This window comes from Phyllobates terribilis, unplaced genomic scaffold (assembly GCF_046119375.1).
Source record: "Phyllobates terribilis strain yellow unplaced genomic scaffold, ASM4611937v1 Scaffold_9__5_contigs__length_417890890, whole genome shotgun sequence".
NCBI classification, from domain to species: Eukaryota; Metazoa; Chordata; class Amphibia; order Anura; family Dendrobatidae; genus Phyllobates; species Phyllobates terribilis.
The window spans coordinates 62,632,375-62,659,002 of NW_027362769.1; the positions used below are offsets into that span (position 1 = coordinate 62,632,375).

General features: G+C 36.1%; 1 protein-coding gene across 2 annotated transcripts in view; it reads right to left on the reverse strand.

Moving 5' to 3' along the window:
• The window catches only part of SATB2 (SATB homeobox 2), a 215,619-nt gene extending 189,791 nt beyond the window's left edge, over positions 1-25,828 (reverse strand). The window contains exons 1-3 of one of the 2 annotated variants that reach the window (XM_073646531.1): positions 25,737-25,828; positions 23,141-23,380; positions 22,221-22,442 (exon numbers count right to left, since the gene is read on the reverse strand). In XM_073646531.1, the coding sequence (XP_073502632.1) occupies positions 22,221-22,442; positions 23,141-23,198 (280 nt within the window). In that variant the 5' untranslated portion in view covers positions 23,199-23,380; positions 25,737-25,828. Of the gene's footprint in view, positions 1-22,220; positions 22,443-23,140; positions 23,504-25,736 lie in introns of both variants that reach the window. The other variant, XM_073646530.1, reaches the window with a different exon arrangement.
• Between the last annotated feature and the right edge of the window lie 800 nt (positions 25,829-26,628).

Consider the following 26,628-nt stretch of genomic DNA (forward strand, 5'->3'; position numbering starts at 1 on the left):
AACTCATTTGGCAGCAATTAGAGGAGTACATGTTTAATTGATTATCGTTAAGAGACAGAGCAACAACTGAATATATTATAGGGGAGGGGGTATCTTTATTATGAAGCTGTTGGGATGATATCATATTACATTACAGGTTCCTAAAGTGCAGGTAGAAAAATGATGGGTCACCATACATATACACATAGATTACAAATTACAATACCTAAGCAGCTGTTTGGATCCACCCAAGCTCATACAGAAACACATATAATATATGCACACAGAAATATACACGCAGACCTGCATATATACATATATATACATATATATATATATATATATATACATATAGAATATATGTATATATATATATATATCTATATATATAAGGTATATATATACATACATATATAAAAAATTTCTTTGGATCGCAGCATGATGTCTAGCTTTTGAGGATCTTATCGTCTACTTCACTTTGTCAGGAAGGTCCTATCTAAAGCCCCCGTCTCACATAGCAAGATCGCTGCTGTGTCACGGTTTTGGTGACGCAACAGCGACCTCACCAGCGATGTCGCTATGTGTGACACTTTGCAACTATCAGGCCCCTGCTGTGAGGTTGCTGATCGCTGCAAAGTGTCCTGGACCATTTTTTTGTCGTTGCCCTCCCGCTGGTCAGCACACATCGCTGTGTGTGACCAGTGGGAGCAGCAATCAGGCTGGTAACCATGGTAAACATCGGGTTACTAGGGGCACACGCGCACCTAGTAACCCGTTGTTTATCATGGTTACCACTCTGCTACAGTGAGCGGGAGGTTACTGCTCACTTTAGCAGGCTGGTAACCATGGTAAACATCGGGTTACTAGATGCGCGTGTGCCCCTAGTAACCCGATGTTTACCATGGTTACCAGCCTGCTAAAGTGAGCAGTAACCTCCCGCTCACTGTAGCAGAGTGGTAACCATGATAAACATCGGGTTACTAGATGCGCGTGTGCCCCTAGTAACCCGATGTTTACCATGGTTACCAGCCTGCTAAAGTGAGCAGTAACCTCCCGCTCACTGTAGCAGAGTGGTAACCATGATAAACAATGGGTTACTAGGTGCGCGTGTGCCCCTAGTAACCCGATGTTTACCATGGTTACCAGCCTGCTCCTGCTTCAGCAGGTTCGTAACCAGGACATCGTGGAAAGATTCTTTCCATGATGTCGCTGCTCCCCTGATCATTGGTGAGCCTGCCTGTTTGACAGCTCACCAGCGACCACATAGCGACGCAGCAACGATCCCTGACAGGTCGTATCGTTGTCGGGATCGTTGCAGCGTCGCTAAGTGTGACGGGGCCTTAAGTGATTTCTTGATGGCGAACCGGTGTGGCAGTAATCAGGCCTGTGTGTGGCTAAGGAAATTGAACTGAGCTTCCCAAAGATGTGATAAATCACAGTCAGTTAACTTAAGTCTTAAGGGGGCAATCACTTTTTCACACTGGACCCTGTAGGTTTGGATTTCTTTTTCCCTTAATAATAAAGACCTTCATTTAAAAACTGCATTTTGTGTTTACTTGTGTTATCTTTGTCTAATATTTAAATTTGTTTGGTGATCTGAAACTTTTAAGTGTGACAAACATGCAAAAGAATAAGAAATCAGGATGGGGGCAAACACTTTTTCACACCACTGTATATATTCAGAAAAATGCATTCAACTTTGCAATAACTTTACATATGCTCTACTTAATGGCCAATTTATATTGTGACATATAGTATCGAGCCCTAAATAGACGTTATTTATAGTACATGGACTGTGCTAATCTCTCGGTGTAGAGTTCGTTCAGGATTTTCTATTGTAGCAGAGCTCTCCAGCCACAATGAGTACATGTAATCCATAGCATTGCCGGATCTAGGCTACGGAAGGCGTATACTTCTCTGTGCCCTGCTGCCATTAACTAGAGAGAACATTTTCATTATAAAGATAGTGATTATTTATAAGACAGTTATTATTTATTCTCCAGAGGTGTAATCCGCGCTTTCTAAATAAAGGGACTCTGTAGAGTAAATGACACACACAAATAATCCCACAAGTCCTTTCCAGCGCAAATATGTTTTTTAACCCTTTTAAAAATGTAGTTCTTTTTAATGTATTGCAACAAAGAATAAAATACTCAATATTCTGTATTAGTTGTAATGATTGTGTTAAACACTGTCAAGATGTGCAGATTTTTGTAAAATATAGGTGTTGATACAAAGGTCATGACCCATAATAACTACAGAAGAGATACCCTTTGACACCTTTGATCAGATAAAAGGCAAGTCAACCATCCAGCCAGCAATATCCTTCCGTATTGCAAAACTTCCATCCAACTTTTTATGGTTCTACGCCCTTATTTATATGAGACCATTGTTTATTACCATATACAGTATTACTTTCTACCACCTGCACCCAGAAGTGTCTCAATAACTTGGATTTAAACAGTTTTATGTGATAGAAAGGCATATAGAGCTACAGACAGACCCTGCTAATGATACAGCAGACTACAGACTACTGAATGATAAATACAAACAGCTAATAGTAACACTTGAGGCCTTCCTTGTAAAGATTTACTCCAAGTTTAGTTATACCATAATACTACAAGTCGATGGCTAAACATTGACTTGCTTGACTGATGACATAAAACTGAACATTTGGACCCAACTTAATATTCTTACCCAACCCACATACTGCTAACTAGTTTTCTGGAGTATAAGCAGTACAGCTTTACCTACATACAACAATTACGTAACTTGCGTCAGCAGCACATATGGATTGTATTTGCTTTCATATTTAGAGAAACTGTTTTTTTTTCCAGTAGAGAATTGCATAATCTCCTCTGTAATATATCCAAGGATGCCATTCGCCTACAACCTGATGGCATTATTGGTATTCTATTAAATGAATATACAGTATCATAAATCAGTAATGGGGATATCCTCACTATCACAATCAATTTTCATATGTCCTGCCTAGACACATGGACATCTAGAAGGGGGTCCACTACTTGGTGTTCCCTCTAGTAGCAAAATTGGGGTTGATTAAAGACATTTATACTTTTTATGGATGTTTTCCCCAACATACCAGTTTTGGTATGATTGGCCAACAACCTAATGTTTAAAGGTCCATTGATGCGATTGTTAGAAAGCACAATCTGCGAATATTGGCTAATGTAAAGACGCAGTCAGACGGCCAAGATCAGAATGCAGTGCACAGACTGGCCAGCGGCTCTCCCAACCCGAGGAGAGTGACAGCTGCATAGAAATACATGAAGCTGTCATGCTTGGGTCGGGAAAGCTGCTGGCCAGTCCATGTACTGCATTCCGACCTCGGTCCTATTTGTATGGCCGTCTGACTGCTCACTAAAGATGCTGCCAATCAACCACTAATCTAGCAAAACAGTTATTCCTTTGATGATTGGATTGTTCAAGCTGGCCCTTATGTTCACCATACCCATTAGATAGCTGTCACCCAAATGATGGTTTGGCTGATTGTTAGGTCGCCAGCCATCTTGGCCACCTCTCCCATACACAGGAATGATCATTCAGCCAAGCAATCTTGTGCCCTCTACCAAAAGGTTGCCACCAGAGATGTACAGGAGATAATATGATCGGCAGTCCGAAAACATCCCGGATCAATATTTCCCCCAGCAATAACTTGTCCGGAGCTCCCATCCACATTAGATTCTTAATCGAACCCGTCGATAAAGACAATAATCTAATGTGCATTATTGGGCTTTCTGGTTGTACTAACTTTCTCCTGGCTGCAAATCTATTGTGGAAGGATTAGGCATGTTGTATTTCAACATGCCTGATTCTTTGTTCTCAGGGGGGGGGAGTAAACCTACATTTTAAGGGGCTGGTAGCAGCTACTTCTCCTTTCTTAAATTAATAAACAAGCTGATCCTATTACTTATGTTTATTTTGGAATCAGGAAAAATAGCTGTCAATCAATTAAGCATCTCGTTCACCTATGTATTATATGGTCAGGCATGTATATGAATGACTGGAAAGTAATACTAACAGCAGCCTCTGCAGGGGAAAATACTCGGCCAGCTGTAACTCCCCTTGGGCATTTCAGAAGTTGCATTTGGAAGCCACTGATTGCCAGGCTGGCTTCAACTGAAAAAATGGCTTGTCTTCATGAGATACAGTTTTGTATAGTGTGAGTTTACTGGTCATGAACCTGTAGGTGTAGAAATGTAACAATGTCTCTAATTTAATATATATTTGTAATAATCTACCAATAAAGTAATTGCTTCATTATAAGACTTCCATTTTGGATTCATTAAACTTTTTAATATTACTGTGTCTTGTCTGGTTTGTATTTCCTCGCTCACTTAGTGCTCATAAAACAGAACATAAAGAAAAGCATGGATGGACGCAGGGGTGAGCACGTTGCCTGCTAGATTTCAAAGTTACTAAAAGACAGACTGCACAGCCAGAAAGAGGGAGCTGTTAACAGGCTGACAAGTGACAAGACTGCTGGGAATTGCAGATTCCCTGCTGAGTGTCATTGTCCTATAGGTTGGACACAGCATGATCTCAGGCTTACAGACTTGGGATATCCCAAAAGAGCCAAGGCTATAAAAACAGAAGCTGCTTTTTTTTATTTAACACCCCAGACAAAATCACCACGAACCCACTGGAAATTCACCACTGATCAATATAGTGCCAGTGGGACAGGGGTTAAAAGTGAAAAGCCAGGAAAACGTGCTGTACTTTCATAATGTATATTTCATGGGAGTATCCCAGTTATTCACTTACTGCAAACATCATATCCAGTACTCTGCTCCTTTTGTAACTAAATATGTCGTTTTTGCTAATAACAGACCAGGATATGAACCAAACCTCAGGAAAAAAGACCCGGGGAACTTTTTAGGCAGCATTAAAGGAGTCTATTTTCAACCTCTCAAAAGAATTTAAAGTATAGAATCTGGAGACAGATAATATCCATTCGGCCACCTACGATGATATGTAGAAGCAAGTACACTATATATATATAGAAGCCACAAAAATGTATTATTAGGAGAATCTGTATAGAAGGGTGGAGCAAACCTTCAAAAGAGCTCAAATGAATAATAAACATTGTGGGTATAAATATAGATGTAAAATATGTATGTTTATCCTTTTTATATATATAGATAGATGGATAGATTAGATTTTATATGTGTCTGTGATTGTAGGTCATAGGAATAGAGAAATTAGGCAATTAGATAGTGAGGACCCAGTAGGCTGAGTGGACACAATGTAAGTACAGCGCTACAGAACATGTTGGTACTATACAAATTACTGGAACTAAATAACAACATCCTGAAACCTTCTACCTTTCCTTTTAAATTGGTCATGAACATTTTTTTTAACTTTAAATGGGTTGTCTGGCCTTAGAGTGACTACAGACTTGTGAATCCTCAAATGGCGCACTCTGCATGCTGTGAGGGTTCTCCGGTACCGGCGACTAGAAAGGAGGACGCGTGACTGCAAGTATGTGATCTGCATACATGCAATCAATTGTCTACCAGACGTGTGCAGCCTCGCAGAATCAAGTGAATTGATCAAGGCCAGACACGTCTAGTCGGAATTAGGCAAATTGCATATTTGCGGTCATATGACCACCCGCTCCCGGTGTCGGGACCAGAGAGTCCTCACACAGCGCAGTACGCATGACGTGAGGTATCACAAGTCTGCAGTCAAATACGGGCCGGACAATCCCTTTAAGGTGAAATGTTAAACTAAGGTCTCAGTCATACAAAATGTTTTATAGCTCTGTAGGGAAATATAATAAATCACCCATAATACTAATGTGACTAATAGGTTATATAAACATTCCCCAAAATAAAAATTGTGGCGCTCATTATTGGACAGCATATGGGAAAAGTCACAAGTCCGTATAACTCGAATGAGGATCGCAACGCAAAGCTCGGACTGGCTGTCGGCTCTCGCCACCGAGCATGATAGCATTTATTTCTATGCAGCAGTCACGTTTGGGTCATGAAAGCCGACGGCCAGTCTGAGCACTGCATTGTGACCTTTGTCCGAGTTATACAGCTGTGTAACTTTTCCCAATATCTGAATTATTGTTCTGTAATTAGCATATCTTTTTGTGATATCAAGTGGGTGACGTAATCATATGACACTTGCCTTTGCAGAACCTGCGGAGTGTCACAAGACAACCCTGATTTGTGCGGTAAAATAGAGAAGTATAATATGGGACATTATGTAAGGGGTGTAACCACCAGACCACCAGCAGAGGCAGATTATCATTAACCTGTTATAACTGTTCATTATTAAAGGGTCTACCTGATGACACTTTTCCTCTAGGGTGGCACCAAAGAGGAGTGTGCAGGATTGTTATCAGACTATATTATACTCTCCAGTGCAGATATCTTGGCATTCGTTTCTGATGTGATTTGAAGAGACTATTATTTTTGTTGCTGTGTTTGGTCTCACTGCTGCTTTGCAATGTATTTGCCAGGTTGAAGCTAAATTCAACACCCTCAGGGTGAGGATCGACTTGCAGGTCATGCTGGTAAACTGCTACCTTATTGTCCACATTTTCTCCAAAGAACTTAATGGACAAGGCAATGTAAAGCATGGTGTACACATGTCACGCCTAACTTCTTACCAGACTAAATTAATGTTCCTATCATCAGAAGTGAAGGAAACAGTAAATATTTCAATGAGCTGCAGTCAACTGGAGATGAAAAACAAAAATGTCCATGATATAGGAGAACTCTGATCTTTGCCCAAAAAATGGGAAGAACAAAATTACCTAGCTATAAACAAGTGAAATGTAACAATTTCTTTGGGGTAGAAAAAAGCCATTAAAAGCACATTATTATCTGCAACAAACCAATACACATACACTGTAGTATAGTATATATAGTAGGGAGGAACTGCTTCTAATCTGAATATATATATATATATATATATATATAAAGTGAGGACATCTTTGCTGGGGAAGCGTGCACAATAATTTAATTATATGTTCTGCCTTCCGACCTCAAACTCTGTATATGCTAAAATTGGAATGAAAAAAAGATGAGTATTAGACAAAGTGCAAACAAAAAAGTACCAAAGGTGTCCTGTTACATATACAGATTTGTTAAAGGCCCAAATGTGATCAAACTTATTAGAAATTATTACACGTCTTTTACTATTCTATTAAAATATAAGAAATCAAAAGGTGAAAAAATAGATTAAATAGCAATAATAATAATGTTAAAAAATACCATAATCTTAAAAAAAAAACTTTCTTCAATTCTTAATTTACCGGGCGTCTCTCACAGTTGACTCATTCACATTCCTCATGATCAAGCAATTAAAAGTGTGCGATGTGTGGCTGTTCACGGCACGTGAAATCCAAGAATCAGAGTGCCAAACCTGTGTCTCCTTTATGCATCAGTTTTTTAAAAAAAAATTACATATAAAATACTGAAATATGAAGGTCAAGATCTCAAGTACAATGATAAATGGGACTTTACAGTTACAAACACTCTATATAGCTTTTACAAATCCATCTTTATCATGAAAAAGCAGAAATACCCCCAAACTATTTACATGGACATACAGCTTTTTCAAAGACAAGTTCAGCAATACTTTTACATGGCCAGTCCATTCCTCCATTACTGAGAAATCAATATTTAAATAGATATGCAAATGGGGCAGTAGATCTGAAGCCTTTGTCACTCCAGCTCTATTCCCCGCCCATCACCACCTCCTCCTGCTTCACTGATTGACTGACAGCCAGAAATAGGTGGTGCTGGGCGGGGAATAGAGCTGGAGTGACAGAGGCTTCAGATCTACCATAGCTCTTCAGCCCCATTGCATATCAATTCAAACGCTTATTCATCAGTAATGGAGGAACAGACTGGCCATGTAAAGGTATTGCTGGACTTGTTTTTGAAAGAGCTACATGTGCATATAAATAGTTTGGGGAGTGATATCCTGCTGACAGATTTCCTTTAACATAGAGTCATACATTTTTTCTTCAAGCTGTCTTGTATAGGAGACATCAGTACAAGATGACAGACGACCATTTACAGTACTCTATCTTCTACAAATAGAATACAAACTACAGACTGCAAAATTCAACCGCCACATAATAAAAGGCTTTAAAATATATTTTTATCAACATCATAGAAGAAGTTTGTTAGTAAGTGAATCTTCACATGTTAAAGGGTTGTCTGGTTTCACTATATAGGAATAAATACATTTTGAGGGTATTCACAGTCATTACATAGGAGTTTACACTTTGTGTTGTCCATTAGCATGAGCTACAAGGAGCATCTCTCTCTCACTGGTAATTATTATTAATATTACAATACTTAATTTCCCCTGAGGTGGCGCTACAGAGAAACAATAAAGGTTCCCATGCAGAATATAGTTAATCAATGGGTCCCTGATTGCTTATCATTTGTTTTCAGGGGAGTAAAAATAAAGCAATTGTCTGATCTAGACAGACATTTTTAATACCACACTGTGCATAATAGTTATATGGACACAAACACAACATGTCACTTATTTTACAAATCCCTGCACCTGTATAAGGGCATCCTATCATTGGGCATTGATTAGTTGTCATTATTACCGCATTGAATAAATGGCAATTCCCTTAGGCAAGACCTACATTGCGCGACACTGAAATTTTAGTGTCACACTGCAATATCATACCTAATGATTCCCTATGGCATCGCATTGCGTCCTGCGATCTCCTGAGATTGAAGCCCAGAGTTGCAATTGTTTCCAAATGTGTTGGAAACACGACCGGTAGATTTTAATGCACATGATATGGGACAGCGATTTGTGTGCAAGTTATCTATGATTCGGCCATTTTTTTCCCCAGCAAAATCACAGCTCTAAACTATTCAGAATAGCAGCTAAGTCACAGGCAAGTTGCACACTTGTTTTTTGTCGCTCAACTTTTCTGAGCATTGCTGTCATGTAACACTTGTCGTTGTGTAGCCCTAGCCTTAAAATGCATTTTTCTCGCATGTCTTAATATATATTGCCTTTCTTGCTGAGTTTGTGATATGACAACTCTTCCTTCTAAGAGAATTTTAAAATCACATAATCTATGAAACACCCAACCACGGAAGCACACAAAAAAAAATCAACCCAAAAACGCAGGTACTAAAACACATTCAATTTAAAACGCACCATAAAGTATTGAAGAATTCAACGAAAATGCATGAAAAAATGCTGGCAAAAAGTGTGTAATGGTAGTGCAATGGAAATATCCTTCCCTAGACCAATGACCCAATGGCATTTTTTTTTTGCCAGGTTTATATGGAATCCAAAAGAAAAAAGAAGTTCTGTCTTTGTATAAAACCAGAAGCATATGGAGATACAGTAGGGACCTGTAGACTCCTAAGGCCATAGGTAGTAAGCTTGCGAGCAGGACCCTCACACCTCCTGGTATCTGTTGATTTATACGATTGTTATTCTGTAATGTCTTTTATTGTCTGTAATAGTCCCATCTAACATGTAAATTGCTGCAGAATATGTTGGCGCTATAGAAATACAATCATTATTATTACTATTATTATTATAAGTTACCACAAAGAGCTTTTGTTGTTGCAGATTTTGCATCTGTTAAGTAAATGAGGTTACTTGCTTTTTTTCATTGCATTTTTGAGTGCTTTTTTTTACATGCGTCTTTATCACCTTTTTTACGCTGCGTTTTTTGTCTTGTTGTTGTGTCATTCTGTTTACAAAGCTGCTTTCTTTCTGATACTTCCTATTATTTAACTTTGACAACTGTATTGATGCAGTCATGTGCAGATTACATACGTTTTTGATGCATTTCCGCACTAAAAAAGCATGTGCGGTTTTTACCTGCAGATTTTCTGCATCCAATTCTATGGGGAAAATCCACACAGAAAACTCAGCATTTCTCGCAAGACTCATTCCAGATTTGAAACCCGCACCGCAGGTCAGTTTACGCTGCGTTAAAAAAAAGCACAGTGCGCACGAGATTTCTATAAATCCCATCCACTTTGCTTGAACTGGAAGACGCTGCTATTTTTAACACAGCAAAATTACGCAGAGTCAAAAACGCACCAAAAGCTTACTGTGGGAACGTGGCCGTAGGGTGCTCTATTACAGCTCTATACATCTCTGAATTTGCACACAGTTTTAATATAGCAATGTACACGAACCTTTATTATCAGAATCTTTTGCACTTCTTTTCAGTAAGAAGAAGAAGAGAAGAATATTGCTTTTTTCTCTTTTTTTATAAATCACTATTGAACAAAAGGATCATATAAAATTGTATTCACATTTAAGTGCCCACGCGGAGTGGCATTGGATCACTAGTGGGACGGCTTTCTAATGTGACTGTTCCTTGGAGAGCTGCTTTTCCCACAGTCAGATATCTGTTTGTATATGACGAAGCTCTATTGGAATCAATTGAATGTTCTCACTGTCACGATACATTTTACATTTACCACCTGGGGGCAAATGACTCTCATTATTAAAATCCTTTTCAGTTTTTTTTTTTTTCTAAAGAAAATAATATAAATTTCTCGTGGATGACAATAATATTTCTGTTGTGTGAGTGTAAATCCTGAACAAATGTTTTTATAGCACGCAAATGTTTAACAGGTTTTACATTTTTCCAGTAGCACAAAGAAACAGAAAAAGTATTCAGAGACAATTTAACTCTGTGCACTAGAGCCCACAGCTCACGAAAGGGAGGAAGAAAAATCCCAGTATCTGCAAACGATTTTTATTTACAATAGAGTGTGGGTAAAAATAAAAGAACGCAATTACTCCCCGTGGATTTACAAGTTCTAATCAACAATTTCATAAATAGGCATTTGCAGTCATCAATCATCTGCCTTTATGCTGAAATCTTATGGAGTAAATTACTAGCCGAAAGACCTTGCCAATTCAAGTAAGCGAATATTACCCAGTAGGGATATAAAGCTGTCAGCACCAAAGCACTTTTGATTTTACTAAATACTGGCTGGTTATTAGGACAATTTAACCTGTCCACTGCCAGCAGGATGCAAAATCCTCAGTTCCTTCAAGTGCCAGTAGATTTTTGCAGTACAGAATTTTGTAAAACGATCTTGCTTGAATTTTTATATATAGTTACAGAGGGCAGAGAAAGAGAAATGTATAACACTTTATGGAGAAACAGAGTCTGAGTGCTGTTCTTTATCACTTGTGAAGAACAGTAATATTATATTCACATGGCGCGGACATGCTACATTTAATTGTCGCACATGCAGAAAATAATGCAAAAACTCTTCTTTTTTTTCTAAATCGCAGCATTTTGTTGCATTGAAGTGGTAATTGTGACAATAAAATACTATTTATCACTTACTCTCACCATGAAAAAGCCACTACACAGCAAGTGAAACGCGCGTCGGGGGCTTCTTTTCAGTTTATTTGGGACTACTTTATCTTCACAATGGGTAAAAATTGGCAACTTGGAGTCTGAATCTCCGATTATGTGGTGGATACTACTATGAGGGGGTTAAGTAAGACAGTGTCTATTACCTTTATTATATATATATATATATATATATATATATATATATATATATATATATATATATAAAAAAAACCTCTCTTATTTAATATCCACCCTTTTGATGGAGTGTAAGGTGTCTCTTGTTCTCCTATTACCTGTCTGTTTGTCTTTATATTTTTTAATATTATTTTTTAACCTCTAATCATTTTGTACTAATAAAAATGTTTTAGCTTCATAAGCTCCAGTGTTTTCTCCTTGTCTTTTTCATATCTTGAGGAATTGCTTTACCTATTTTTCCTTTGTGTCCTGGTCTATTATGGCCTGATTTGTAAGAATTTATTATGTACATGGTATATTCGTTTTCATATTTATTTATAACCTTAAATGCCTTTTGAGAAATGAATGGCACACAAAAAGACTTGGTTTAGTTTAAGACCAGATTCACTCAACAAGAAACTACCATACTTGCATTTTTTAAGGGAACCAGAAATGGATACATTAGAGAAGTAAAAATAAAAAAAACGAAAACTTCATACTTGCATGCTGCAAGTGCAACAATGCATACAGTAAGGGCTCAGTCAGACGTCCACTTTTTTCCGTACATGTTCCAGTCATGTTTTCCACAGATTGAATACCTATCTATTATAGGAAAATAGTAGACAGCATCCTACATGCTTGAAAAAGACCTGCAACAGGTGGAAACGTCGCATCCCGTGTATGGCAGAATAGTGGTGTTTTGAACTTCATGACCTGCTGGACGCTGTCTACTATTTTCCTGTGCATGATGTATCCAAATGGGTCCCTTGGATTTTGGACCTTGTGTCTTTATACAGGAGCGTGCCCTAATCTGCTCTTTTGTCCTTTGAAGAGTGCAGTGAGCTAACCCTACACGTTTGATATCTATCTATTATTGTATATGGGGCTAGTCACATGTTATCATGTCCTTGTTTTTTTGTGCTAACCAAGTGTTCGCAAAAAAAAAAAACAACCTACATTTTGTCTGACTAACAAATTAAAGCCGCGTTCTGAAACGCTATAGTATGGACACATTGAATATATGCTGTAGAAAATACGTTAAAAAATGAAGATACTTAGCGCACAAATTGGCTAATTGATGTGTGTCCAATAGCCATCGACAAGGTATACCCCCTCTGTTGGGTCCCTAAACTAATAAGTACCTTCATTTTTTAACTTATTTTCTACAGCCTTAATGCAATTCCAATTTCATATAGTCAATGTTTGCATATTATAGCATTTTAGAGTGCAGCTTTAATTTGTTAGTTACATATAGAGTGGCTCTCTGAGCTTGCACCTGTTCACACTTGTCTTTCTGTTTGGAAGTGACGGTCAGTTTTTTGATATTTGTAATACACTTTATCTTGAGTCATGGATCCAACTCATCCATTCCGAACCAAAAAGCACCACAAATACTGGCTGGTGATGAGCTCATGCAGCCCTTATCTATCCCTCATCCTCTCAAGATGGCCGGACCATCCTTGTAAATAAGCCATTGTACTTTGTGTCACCCCCACCTCATTGTAGATTGTAAGCTCTTACGAACAGGGTCGCCATTATTTTTGCTGTAATTATTGTATTATCTTTAGCTATGTTACTTATGACTGTTGTATATGAACCTGCGAATTGTTAAGCGCCGCGGAATATGTTGGCGCTATATAAATAAAGATTATTATTATTATTCAAATCAATGGTTCTCTTTAAAAAAAAAAAATGGACAACACAGGGATGTCATCTGGGCGCCATCCGCGGTGCTGATCAATTTTTACTATTCAATGAATGGAAGATTTTTTATTTTGCATTTGATAAAAAATTAAGATACCATACTAATGGTAAGAATGGGCACATTGACAAAAATTGGAAAAAAATTGGATCTTGCACACTGATGCAGAACTATGCCATATTACACAGGGTGACATAAGTCCTATAGGTGTCATATCATGGACCTAGTTTTGCCTTGGCAGCACTGAAAACAGTGAATATAGAGCAACATGTCAGATACATAGCAACAGATGGAACATACTGCATTTATTTTTTTTAAGACTCTACATAGGCAAAGTAATTTATCTACAACACTACTGAAAACAATATATATATAGCAGTATGATAAATCGCTCCAGTCACTCAAATTGTAGTTACATGAAGGATGCCTAACAAAATGGCATGTTACATTTTAACTATTTAACTCATTATTACGACAACATCAGACAATCTCTCCATTACCATATCGTTTAATATTGCAGTGAGAGGTAAAGGATGTACTTATATTAAAATCCAAGATCCATGGAGTGATGTACTACAGGCCATGGATGGATCTTTAGGCCATGTTCACACGTTCAGTATTTGGTCAATATTTTACATCAGTATTTGTAAGCCAAAACCAGGAGTGGAGCAATCAGAGGAAAAGTATAATAGAAACACGTCACCACTTCTGTATTTATCACCCACTCCTGGTTTTGGCGTACAAATACTGATGTGAAATACTGACCAAATACTGAACATGTGAACGTGGCCTGAAGCTGATCTGTCATCAGCTGAAGTAAGGGTAGTATAGTCTGGAGAAAAGTCTCCTATTCTACTAGCCAAACAGTATCCAAAATATTGTGCAGGTTGGCTAGTAGGGGTGAGCAGGGAATAGCCCCAAGGCCTCATTCAGACATCAGTGATCTTTCATGTATTCAAAAAGTGAGTATCAGTGTTTGTCGTCTGAGTTTCATCCATGTTTCGTCCGTTTTTAACATCAGTGTTTTATCAGTGATTTTCACATATGATAAAATAAATACCATAAATAAATGACAAAGCTTCTCCTAATCATTACAATATTAATGACGGGCAGAACACGGATTACACACTGATGTCACCTATGAGCTCTCCATGATTTTCACAAACCCATAGACTTGAATGGGCAATTTTGATCCAAAATGCCTATACAAAATGTGCCTGACTTGTTGATTTTTTTACAGATACATGGTTCACAAAAAAAACACAGGCATGTGAACAGCACCATAGATTGTAATGGGTACATGTTCTATCAATTAAATTCACATATGTGAAAACTGAACGTGTGAATGAGGCCTTATACACAGTTTATGAATCCAATCCAATTCATAGGTACATTGCTCCCATCTCCTCTTATTGGTGCTTGACAGCTGGCCACCGTGTGTCTACATATACAGGAGCCCATCAGTCACTGTGAGCAGGGCAGGGGTAGGCGAGGAAAGCATTACCCTCATGAATATGCTGGACCCATAAACTATGTATCCAGATTATTCTCTTATTGCTACTATTAGCTAAGCAGTATGGTATTTTTGTGCCTTTTTCTCTATTAAGAGAGCAGATCTGTCCCTGTACTGTGCTGTCTTTACAACAGGGTAGAATATTCTGATGACAAATCTGCCCATAATTTTAATTTTCTTTATTAGATCATTTTATAATGTCATTTGTTTGCATATTTTAAATTTTTCACATTTTTATTATGTAAAAAAATGATAATATAACTGGCAGATGCATGGTCTTGGCTGGTTAGTCTGTTACTCAGCAAACAGGCAAATGTGGTCTGCTTCCCAAATAAACTGTCATACTGGTAAGTCATGGAAGAATGCATGACCTGGATATTCGGAAACGCCTCCTGGAGCACATAAAGTGAAACCTGTGCTCCAAATGTTTCCCTTCCCTTTCAATAGCACCGTCTCTTTGGCATTCTGTGACCTGTGACCACCAGATAGAGGTGTAGCAGAGCTGAGTTATGAGTGTAGTATTCAGACAATGAAGAAAAGAACGAACTAAAAAGTTTAAATTAGAAAAAATAAATAAATACATTTTCTAAGACTAACAGACATAAAATGTTTTACATTTTCTGGAATTTTTGGTTACATTTTTTTTCTAATTAATTAAATAAATAAAAGTGGAAACTTTTTTAAAAACACACACATATATATATTTATATCAAATCCTAAAGCTACCCCTTGCAGTGAGCCTAAATTGCACTTTTTTTGTATGGGTTGGTGTCTGGATATTTTTTAGCAAAGTTAATGAGATCATATAAGCAGATGCTTGTCTATGCGCAAACATATCAAAGCAAAAAAAAAAAAAAAAGCGTATTGTGGCCCATTTGTAATCGCAGCTCGGAAACTGAAGTTTTCTACTTTTCTCTCAAAACAGAAATCTACAAATAATTATCTTGATGTTTCAGCATTTCTGTCAATGTACCCACACATAACGTAAACGACATGTGAACAAGACAAGACGTTCTAGAAGCATAATAACCTTGGCCAAGACTTATTCCCCTTTTTCATTCACAGTTGAACATATTCATATAATGAATGTTTAAATTGGCCCTGATGTAAAGTATTGTCTGTTCACCGTATTATCAGATACGTATGCCAGAAAATGTCCGCAGCTTTTCTGCACCCCACTGAGGGATGTTATTCACGTAGCTTTTATATCTGACATTTATCCACTACATATCTTTATATGGTGGCCAATTAGAAGAAATAAAATACATAAATTTCTTGTGTCTATGCTTTACTATTTCAGGCTTAACAATAACTCTCATTAGCAAAAAAAAAGCCAAAATCTGATCCCTAAATAATAAAATAACATAAAATGTCAGTGATATAAAATTCCTGTTCTACATTTATTAGGTACAATGTCTTGAAGCTCTACCAGTTGCACATCCGTGTAGTAGTATAAGTTCCCATATACTAGGTCACAAATTTGTGCCAGTCCTATAGTGAATCCTGGTACCATTGTGATTGATTAGGATACTTTTCTATATAAAGTTGGTCTAAGTAAAAATCTTGTGTTTGAGAAAATGAGCCCCAATACGGCTTAGCCTACTGTTTCTACAAAGCCGCCAACGTTGCCTTTATTGTCAGCGACAATCCGAGCGCCTATTTAAAGGATGGCGTACTGTATATCTTTTAAGAATTATAATAATACACAGTCCAAATTAAATGTATCATACATCTGGCATCTAGAGCATGTAATGGACAACAAGCAGTGACCGAAGGCAAGCACTACTAGTTATTGTATCTTTGTGCGGTTAGTGTATCATTTGATATGATTACTATTGTATTGCTTTTGTTCATTTTGTACTTATGAGTTTCCTACATTATCTAACAATACTTGACAATCCCACATGTCTAGTTTTCTAGACTCAAACATAGAAGCTTCCAAGTTGTTTTAAGACCCAGAGCAATAGCTCAATATTTAGCACCGGGGTCCTGGGTTCGAATCCCACCAAGAACAACATTTAAAAGAAGTTTCTATGTTCTCCCCATTTTTGCATAGGTTTCCAACATGTACTTAGATTTCTTCCAACACTCTAAAGTCATACATAGGGAATTTAGACTGTGAGCCCCAATGGGTAATGGAAATGTCTGTAAAAGCGCTGCAAAATATGTTGGCACCATACAAGCAAGCGTAATAAATAAATAAGATCCCAGAGAATTTACAGATTTTCATTTGTTTTCCATCCTAGTCTCTAGAATTTCTACTTCGGGAGTCTATGAAGGCACAAGTGTCCATCTTTGAAGGCAATAGCTTTGCAAGAATTGTCATGTTTCTTCATAAAATAAAGCAATGTGTAAGGCCAGTGCCAGCATGTATAATTACAATATATGAAAAATGACTTGGAAATAAAAATGGATATATATAAGGGTCAAATAGCCTAATCGGAGTTTGATGCTCTGTTAGCAGCTCTCGGCTCTGTGCCACAATCATATTGGACACGCATAGAAGAGGCACATGTGATGTTCATATACGCAGTCTTTAGGGATGAGGCCAGACTAGCTTTAGATAAGGAATTTACATCAACAGTCAATTAAAAAAAAATACATTATATCTGGGCAAATCTTCCATCTGATCTAGATATAGTCTGGAAATTTGTTATATAAATAAAATATAATATTAATTGATAAAAATAAATATAATTTATTGATGAATTGCCACAAACCAGGACAAACTGAATTATATACATTAAGTAATGTATTTGATGCCAAAATGGAATGAATGGACTCCTAAATCTAAAATATTGCAAACTTGGCAGCAAAAAAAAATCCTTTTACCATAAATGACAATAAGACTTTATAAAATGAAGCTAAATTACAATCAAATATTGTAGTCTGAAGCCAATAAATATACATAAAGTATTGGAAAATTATAAAAGTGGTCCTGGATGTTGTTTTATCTTCATTATGTGATGGCATAATGCTGATTTTGTCACTCTGCATAAAAGTGTCTTATATCAGTCCATTAATGTGTTTATGTGAATGTATTTGCCTATTAGTGCACATTTGTATCTTTACCTATATATTATAGTTTGTAAATTGATATTAACACTGCTAATATCACTATAAAATCAATAAAATAACAAAAATAAAGCAAAACTAAAGTACATAAATAACAGCCTATGACTATTACATAGACTGCCAGCGTCTTTATTTAAAGTTCATATGAAATAATGCCAGCAAAAGCTGTGAAAAGGATTTTATGTAAAACTTTTGTCCCAATTTACTAAGCAGCTTTAGCCAAAATGTATTTTAATGAAGTCGAAATCTGTATGAATCACTTGAAGTCTGGCTGGAGGCCCATGCATAAATCCCAGTGTCATCTCCTTGTGACCTTGGACAAATCACTTCATCAATCGTGGAAAGTATTTAACATTACAACCCTGATCGGGGAACTGATACCACGTTGGGTAAGATTATGTGTACACCTTATGTTGTCTCCCCATGTATTCTGTACGTACCTACACATTACACACACACAGCGCCAACTTTCCACATTATAGCACTAAAATATGAATGAATTTACTATATTGATTGATTATACAGAATAAAAAAATTAAATTGTTCTCAACCGCCAGTTGGACCTTATGGTAAGCGATAGGCCAATAATGGAGTAAAAGCAATGGGATTGGCAAGGAATTCGGGTTTGTCTAGATTTACTACACTGCCGAGTATTTAACCCAAAAAAAATCATTATCTCACATCTCAAGGACTTTAGCTGCCCCTCTCCTTAGCTCCTTAGGAGGCCGACAATCTTCTGTAAATAGCTTCAAGACAAATTATTTTGTGTTTACAGGCTAAGCCGTCAACTTTTAATTCTGCAAAAGATTTATTGTTGGCTAACCAGTAGCGTTTTCCTAGACAGACCATACTTATCCCATAAACACTAGGGGAGAATTTAGGATATACATCAGCTTTTAGGTTGGAAGCACAGCGCGTATTCAGTAGGCAGGGAGCCTCGTAGAGTCGTCTGTCTCTGTCTGGTGGTTTATAATCATGTCCAGGTTGTGGCTGAACTTTTGTTAAAAAAATATCTGAACACACCACTAGACTTTGTGCAGAATGGATTGAAGCCTAGCACATGTATTGGAGAAGTGAGTAATAATTTTGTAACTCCTCAAGCATGCCAAGCTAATAGAAGACACTGGCACAAGATCTCATCATTTCAGGCATAGTGCACAATCCGATGTGACTACTTGCTGGGAAGCCCATTGCTATGCAGTGAGGCGAGAAAACGACTGTAAGTCAATACTGATGGTCAACCAGTTTTGATGTATTCCTATGTGACTGTAAATTAAGTTTAGGGAGGGGTGAACATGAGACGCTTATATCTCCTTTACAGTTTCTAATAACCATGCATGTAATAAAAGTTATGTCAAAAAAAACATAATAGCTGATATTTTAGCTTTTTTTATTATCAAGCCAAATAAAGCTTACTGGTTTAACTTTCAGACGCCTTTACAGATTAAAAAGCCCAAATTAAGGAAATCTAAAAAAAACCATATTGCACATCATATTTCCAAAATATTAATCAAATTCTTAGTTGTTTGAATTTAATGAATTATTATTTCTGTCTATAGCCCCCAAAAAATCAAATTCACCATTTTCCTTATTATTATATTTAAATATTCTATTTCCTAAATATCAAGATGTTGCTTTCAGCAACTAACTGGACAGGTTGTACACCAGCTTGGAGGCCATTGATAATCATTAGAATATTCCAATTGAATGACAATTCTTTTCTGTACTTCCACTAAAAGCTTTTGGTCTGAAATCAAACAAGTAAATCAATTATCAAATAACTGCATTAAATTATCAAAGATGTCCTCCCCTAACTGCTTTAGGATTGAGTATCCTTCACACGTAATTAAATATGTATTTCTGTCCACAAATATATCTATACATCTAATGGAAAATTAACAAATGCTGAAATGAGCAATTGAAAGAAGCGGACTCTTACCTCCTACTATGTATGGGTCTTAGAAATACAAATTTAGCGATTGGTGCATTACAAAGGTTATTTAAACAAAATGACAATTTTTTTAAGGCGTAATATGGAAATTTCAGCTAGCTGGTGTTGCAAAAAGTGTACGTTAATAATTGAAGGAAATGTGCTAAAGTGACAAAGGCCTATCCCAGCAGGAGAAGCATAAGGCCATTCCACAGTCAATGTGTGAACATCCTTCACCCTACCCTGCTGCTTATCAGGAACTATATAAAGGCCATGTGATTTGACGCTAAATATATTAAGGCAATTAGGACAGATGAGTTCAGAACTATAAATGACGAAAAGAAAAATATTTCACCAATATACAAAAGTATGTATGGAAAAAAATGAACAAAAATATTTTTATCTATATGGAGAGATAGCTAAATAGGTGGAAGTTCTATACTATATATGAAAACACACAAATATACACAGCATAATATGTATCATTTCTAAATTTTATAAATATAAATATATATATATATATATATATATATATATATATGAAATTTTTGTATATTTCTGATTATACCTATGTGTGTCGATGTAACAAAGATTTATCAATAAAGTAAGTATATAGGAATGGATGTAAATAAAAAAAATAAAGTATTGACAATTGCCATAATAAAACTTTCCCTATTAGTCCTTTACAATAAAATACATTATAAATCTTAAAATTCTCTTAATGTAAAAGTATTTCAGGATAAATAGTCTCCCCCATTCATTCCTCCATCACACAGACACTTATTTTCAGTGACCCTAAAAAACTGGTTTCTGGACAGAGTCTTAACATTTCCTGCATTAACTGTTTACGTGCTGTAGCTGCGAGAGGTACGATGCACAGCAGGATTCCAGTCTTTGCACAGAGCAACACAAGCTCAGAAACACAAAGTGTGGTCTGTCTGCAGATTTGTGACGTTAATTAGAAAACTAAACACTATCGGCCAGACAAATCTATACATGATTTTCAAATGATTAAAGGGCAACGGTCAGACCAAGCACAAGGGGTCATTCGTATTAGCGATGCCACATGGCACAATCCAGGACGTCTGCAAGGCAGGCAGTGGACTGAGTCTGAGCGATATTAACCTAAATATCACGTCCTCTGGCACCAGGGATATTTACACACCTACTGTTCATTTTCAAGGCTGTATTCGGGGTTCTATGTGTCAACTGAGCTCTGTTCAAGAGTATTAGTGAAGCTGATGACACATTCCCAATGGCAATAACACTAACAAGTAACCACTTCTGCGTGCAATTTACAGTACATTCTGCAACTATGTCAATTGATATATTATGTAGCAACTTTTCTAACAAATCTCCCATTATGTATATATATGTATATATATAGTATATATATATATATATATATACAAAATAACATACTAGGTGTTATTAGTATTATTACTAGGGTGATCATTGAACACTTGATCTGTACTACTTTTATTTATTATCATCTCATTTACTTTTAAATATCCACTTGATTGCTGAAATTAGAAATACACCATAAAACTAAAAAAGGGTAAAGAAGATAAAAGGCCTTCAAGCCCACGGCTCTTATATATTTTTCCATTTTCTGCTGTCACATTTACCAAAAAGTTAATAAAGTTAATGTGTTTGTACACAATATCAGATTATCACGTTTCTTAAATTACTATAGCATACCAGGATTTTTTACTCATCCATCCATTTATAAAAACTTTAATGACTATGTGTTCTGTATGGATAGATAACTATAGGTAGACTGACAAGTATATCGATATAGATAAAATATAATCTATGCTAATTATTTAAAATGAACCTTAAGTTAATTGAATTTCTTGTAAATGCCGTCACTAAATAAAACAGCTCAAATATTTCTTCAATTAAAAACATTAACCTCAATCCCGTTAGTAAATGATTTCATTATAGCCAATGCACCCAATGTTCTAAAAAAATCTCATAACCGGATTATAATTTTGTGAAAAAGCGAATGTAAACACCGAAGAGTCATTTACCAGACAATAAACGGTGTCAACTGCTGCCTGAAAACATGAACGGAGAATGCTAAACATATGTCGTCTCAACATAAGTGAAACCCAGAATTCCGACCTGAGGGGGCTACGACATTAAACACAAGCCTGATCTGTGGAGTAGAATCCTTCATGCAAGGAGCATAGGTAAATGGGGTAAGCAGAAAAAAAAGGAATGCAAACTTTCGAGGAATAGCTAGAAACATTTACATCACAGTGACATAGAGCTGCCAACAACTCAAAGTGGCACCGTGCCTGCAACATGCCAACCCTTGGGTCACCCCACTCTTCATATACAACAATGAACAAGCTAACGTTAACTTCCTGTAATGCAACACCGAAGGCAAAAATGCCATAGTCAACATGAACCTTGACTCTCGCTGCCATTGTATTATTACCACTTTGTTGTGTATACATTAAAAGTGCTGCTTCATTACCTCCCACAGATTTGGAGAGTGAGCCGTTTGGTCGTCCTCTGGCTCCTAATGGACTCCCGTTCTGCTCCAATCTGGCCACTTTGATTGGAGGAGGACTTATAGCATCTGGACTGTTGCTTCTTCGGTCTGGACTGTCCCTTAAGCTGGGACTTTCGCTTCTCATTTCCATGCTGTTCTGGTTTGGGGACAATGCTCTCCCTGGCAGATCGCAATAATATGGATCTATGTGAAGGGGTTGAGAAAGAAATCAATCAGAAAAAAAAATACTTGTATCGTATACTATAAGAAGTCAAGATTTAACAGTAGCACAATATTTATATATATTTTTTAAAATGTATATTTAACAAAATATTTGAGCAAATTTCCAATCAAAATATTCTCATTCCATTTTTATACAGATTTTATCAAATTTACCTTGTTTATATAGTATCTAAACAAAGCAGAATAAATATATATACATATATTTACGTATTTACATATAAATACACATTTGTATGAAATATGTATATATATATATATATATATATATATATATATATATATATATATATATATATATGTATATTTTGCCCATGCACTTTTGACTTACAATTAGTCTTCCGAATAAGTTAAGGAGTTTTCTTCAGACAGTGCCACATGCAAGACTCTATGGCATGCACAAGACAACTCCAAATCTTGAAGTTATAGAAAGGAGGCTGCAATAAACTTTAAGAGCTATGACGCAGTGAAATGTATATTATTTATACATGCTTGCATATGGCTTGCTTTACTGCCCTGCAATAACCTTATGTGTGTAAGGAGGGGGCTTCACTGAGACAATTCCAATTTTTAACACTTAATTAATACAAATGCCATACATAAATAATGACGTTTAATATACTACAAAGTATTGTAAGGTAGACAGGTAGGTAGGTACTTACTGCTTAAAGCCTGTCTGTAGGTTGCCTGGGATGGGCTGAAACTCTGCCCATGGATCATAAGTAATGACTCCAGGTTTATAAGTTTATCTTGACTTTTTATTTTTTCTTCTTTTCTTTCCTTTTTGGTTCTCTTCTGGAAAAGCTGCTCTGTTACTGTTGTTCTCCTCTTCCTTATTGTCTCCTGCAATACTATAGGTTGGTGATCAGGGCAGAAAGGTCGTCAGGATCCCCACAATCTTCCTGTTTTATGCGGAGAAGTAAAGGGGACTTGGTTAGGAAACTTCACACGTTGGACGAGGAGCGATTCAATGTACTAGGATCTGGCAGAGTAACACAATTCACTTTAAGAGTCCCTTCAGATGGCTGCAAAGGGAAAAAAAAAAACTTGATATGACAGACCCAATCTCTCTCTTGTCTGCCAGCAACACAAAGTGACTGGCACAAGACACACAGAGACAGCACTGATTATTAGTTAAGTTCGAGTCAAGTCCTTTTGGGGCTGTCCTTGGTTTCCTTATTTCAGCTTTTTTTTTCTGTGTCTCTTTCTTTCTTACACACCCCCATCCAGGCTTGATCTCATGCATGCGAGCATGTATGCAGCTATTAAAAAAGAGAGGAATTGAGACAGAGGATCTGATTCAGATATGGGGAGGGGAGGATCAGTACACAGGAAGAAAACACACACACAGATCCACAGGAGGAGGGAGACACACAGAAAAGGGAAGAACAAGAAAGAAACCTGCTCTGGATTGCTGCTGAGGAAGACGTCTTTATTCCAGTCTTGTACTTTTTTTTTTATTTATAGGAGAGGGAGATTCTGGAGCACGGTGACTGGATAAGGAGGATAATACAGAGGAAGCATGGATGAGAGGAGCACACGCTGAATATGCTGAGCATGTTGTTTCTCTGTCTACGCTCTATGAAGGTTTGCCATTTATTATGGGTAATAGAGGAGCATATGATCTGTTCCATTAAAACGATCATCCCTTCTCATATGGGGCTGGCAGAAAACAGGAAATATGGACAGTGTGGGAAAAACTACGCCACAGATGTGGAGCAACATTTTATTGTATGTGTATTGTTTGCAAAACGACTGTGTTTATTTATGCAGAAATGTAACACAACTCTTATATAGCAGCGATATTAGATATGCAGGGACATAAGGGAAGTGTTTTGGGGGAGTTAGAGGTAAGTTTGACCTGTGACTATTACACAGTGCACTGTATGCAATTATCATAATACACCATCCTTATCCTCTAGTAACTGAACTGCAGGTCCCAGAAGAATTAATGGATAGGTTACAGGAGTCCTTATTGTGTCAGGTTACATTTGTATTTTAATTTACCAAGTAATTGTATTCTGGGCCTGTCTGTCATGTGCTACATCACAGCTATATCCAGAGAGAACTGGGGAGAGACAGAGAGAAAGCCACGTACAGGACAGATTCCTGGCTGTATTAATTGCTGGCATATTATACCGATTAAAATATGGAAACATTACTATGCAGATGGCAGAAGGTAATGCCCCCTGAATCACTTACAGTTCACGCATGCTTCTAATGGCTGGCAATACAATGTTGTGTGGTGGCGCCAGAGATCCAGTTATGCTCCAACAGTTACACTTTAGCACTTTACAATACTTTCATTTTTCCTTATAACCACCCATACTGCACTGATACAGGCCAGAAGTTTGTATATACTAATATATATATATATATATATATATATATATATATATATATATGTACACACATATATATATATATATACATATAAAATTACATGATGTGTGTATGTATATATACATTTATATTTATATATATATATATTACACACATGCACAAACATACACACACACATACACATATATATACATTATATATATACACATAATTACGTTAATATACATATATACATAATTACATTGATATATATAATACGTATCTGTATATTGTATATATATTTATATTATACACACATAGTGATAACATAGTAGTATTGTAATTAATGCATAACTGTATGCATTCCCCATATACACACATATACATATATATGTATATATATATATATATATATATATACATACATATATATACATATATATATATACACACATATGTATATTATCTTCAAAGCACTATCAATTCCATGGTGCTGTACATGTGAAAAGAGTTACATACATGCATATAGAATATATAAAACAAAGTAAACAAACTGACAGACTGGTAAACCTCACTGGCTTACAAAGTGTGTGGTGTATATGTATGTATATATATATATATATATATATATATATATATATATATATATATATATATACATACATATATATATATTTTGTTTTATTTATTTATTTTTACATACATTTCTAAATTATATATACTGTATATATATATATATATATATGCATATATATATATATATATATATATATACACATACATATATCTCTGAATGTGTTGATGAACCACATTTTTCTCCTTCCTGTGATCATTAAACAGGCACATATGAGACATCAGTGAATTATTAATCTATTAACGTGTTGGAAATAAACCATACTATGCACAATATGTACATAAAGCATGTAAATTGCTTACCTTATTGCTTGAGATGTGTCCCACTTATAAAAAGTACATGAAAGCAAAGTTCTGCTAGATATACACACCCCGACTAAGAGGGATTGGAAATAATAATGGACTTCCTGGCTCCCAACAAATATAAATAATTGTCAGAGTCTCCAAATGAATTGATGGTATCTGATTGGTCGCAATTATTGTATGATGGGATTGGGTAGACTTGAAATAATAGATAGGTAGATAGATGATAGATAGATATTACATATATTTCAGAGAGATCATTTAAATCGATATTATATATGTAGCTAGATAGATAATGTAATAAATAATACATTTAAGATAGATAGATAGATAGATAGATAGATAGATAGATAGATAATTTTTTCTATCTATTTATATAATTGGATGAAACAGTAAATTCATGTTTTTGTGTAAGATTTCAAATATTTATCAAGACTCCAATAAACATTTTCTTGGTATATAAAAAAAGTCTAAAAGTAGATATTCAAAATACATACCTGCAGATGTAGTTTTCTTTACTCTGTCAATGTTAAAAATCAGTAAATCTTGCAGTTTGTGTTTATTATTACAGGTTCCCAACTCCCTTTTTTTCAACAGGGTCTCGTAAAACTTTTGGAGCGATCTCTCACTAACCAGATGCTGGCAGTTTTTGTAAATACATCATAAAGAATAGACTTAGATTGTTAATTTGTTAATATTTTATCAAGTGTAAATATTTTATAACGTTTTTAGGGAAACTACTGATACTAAATTATTAAGGTAGTCAGGGACGTTTGAATTATGCATAAAATTAAGCACTTGTTATTATAAATTGTGGGCAGATCACAAGGTGAGACTCGTCCTGGATGTTAATTGACTGTATCATATAAAAACTTATTTCATTTTTGCTTGT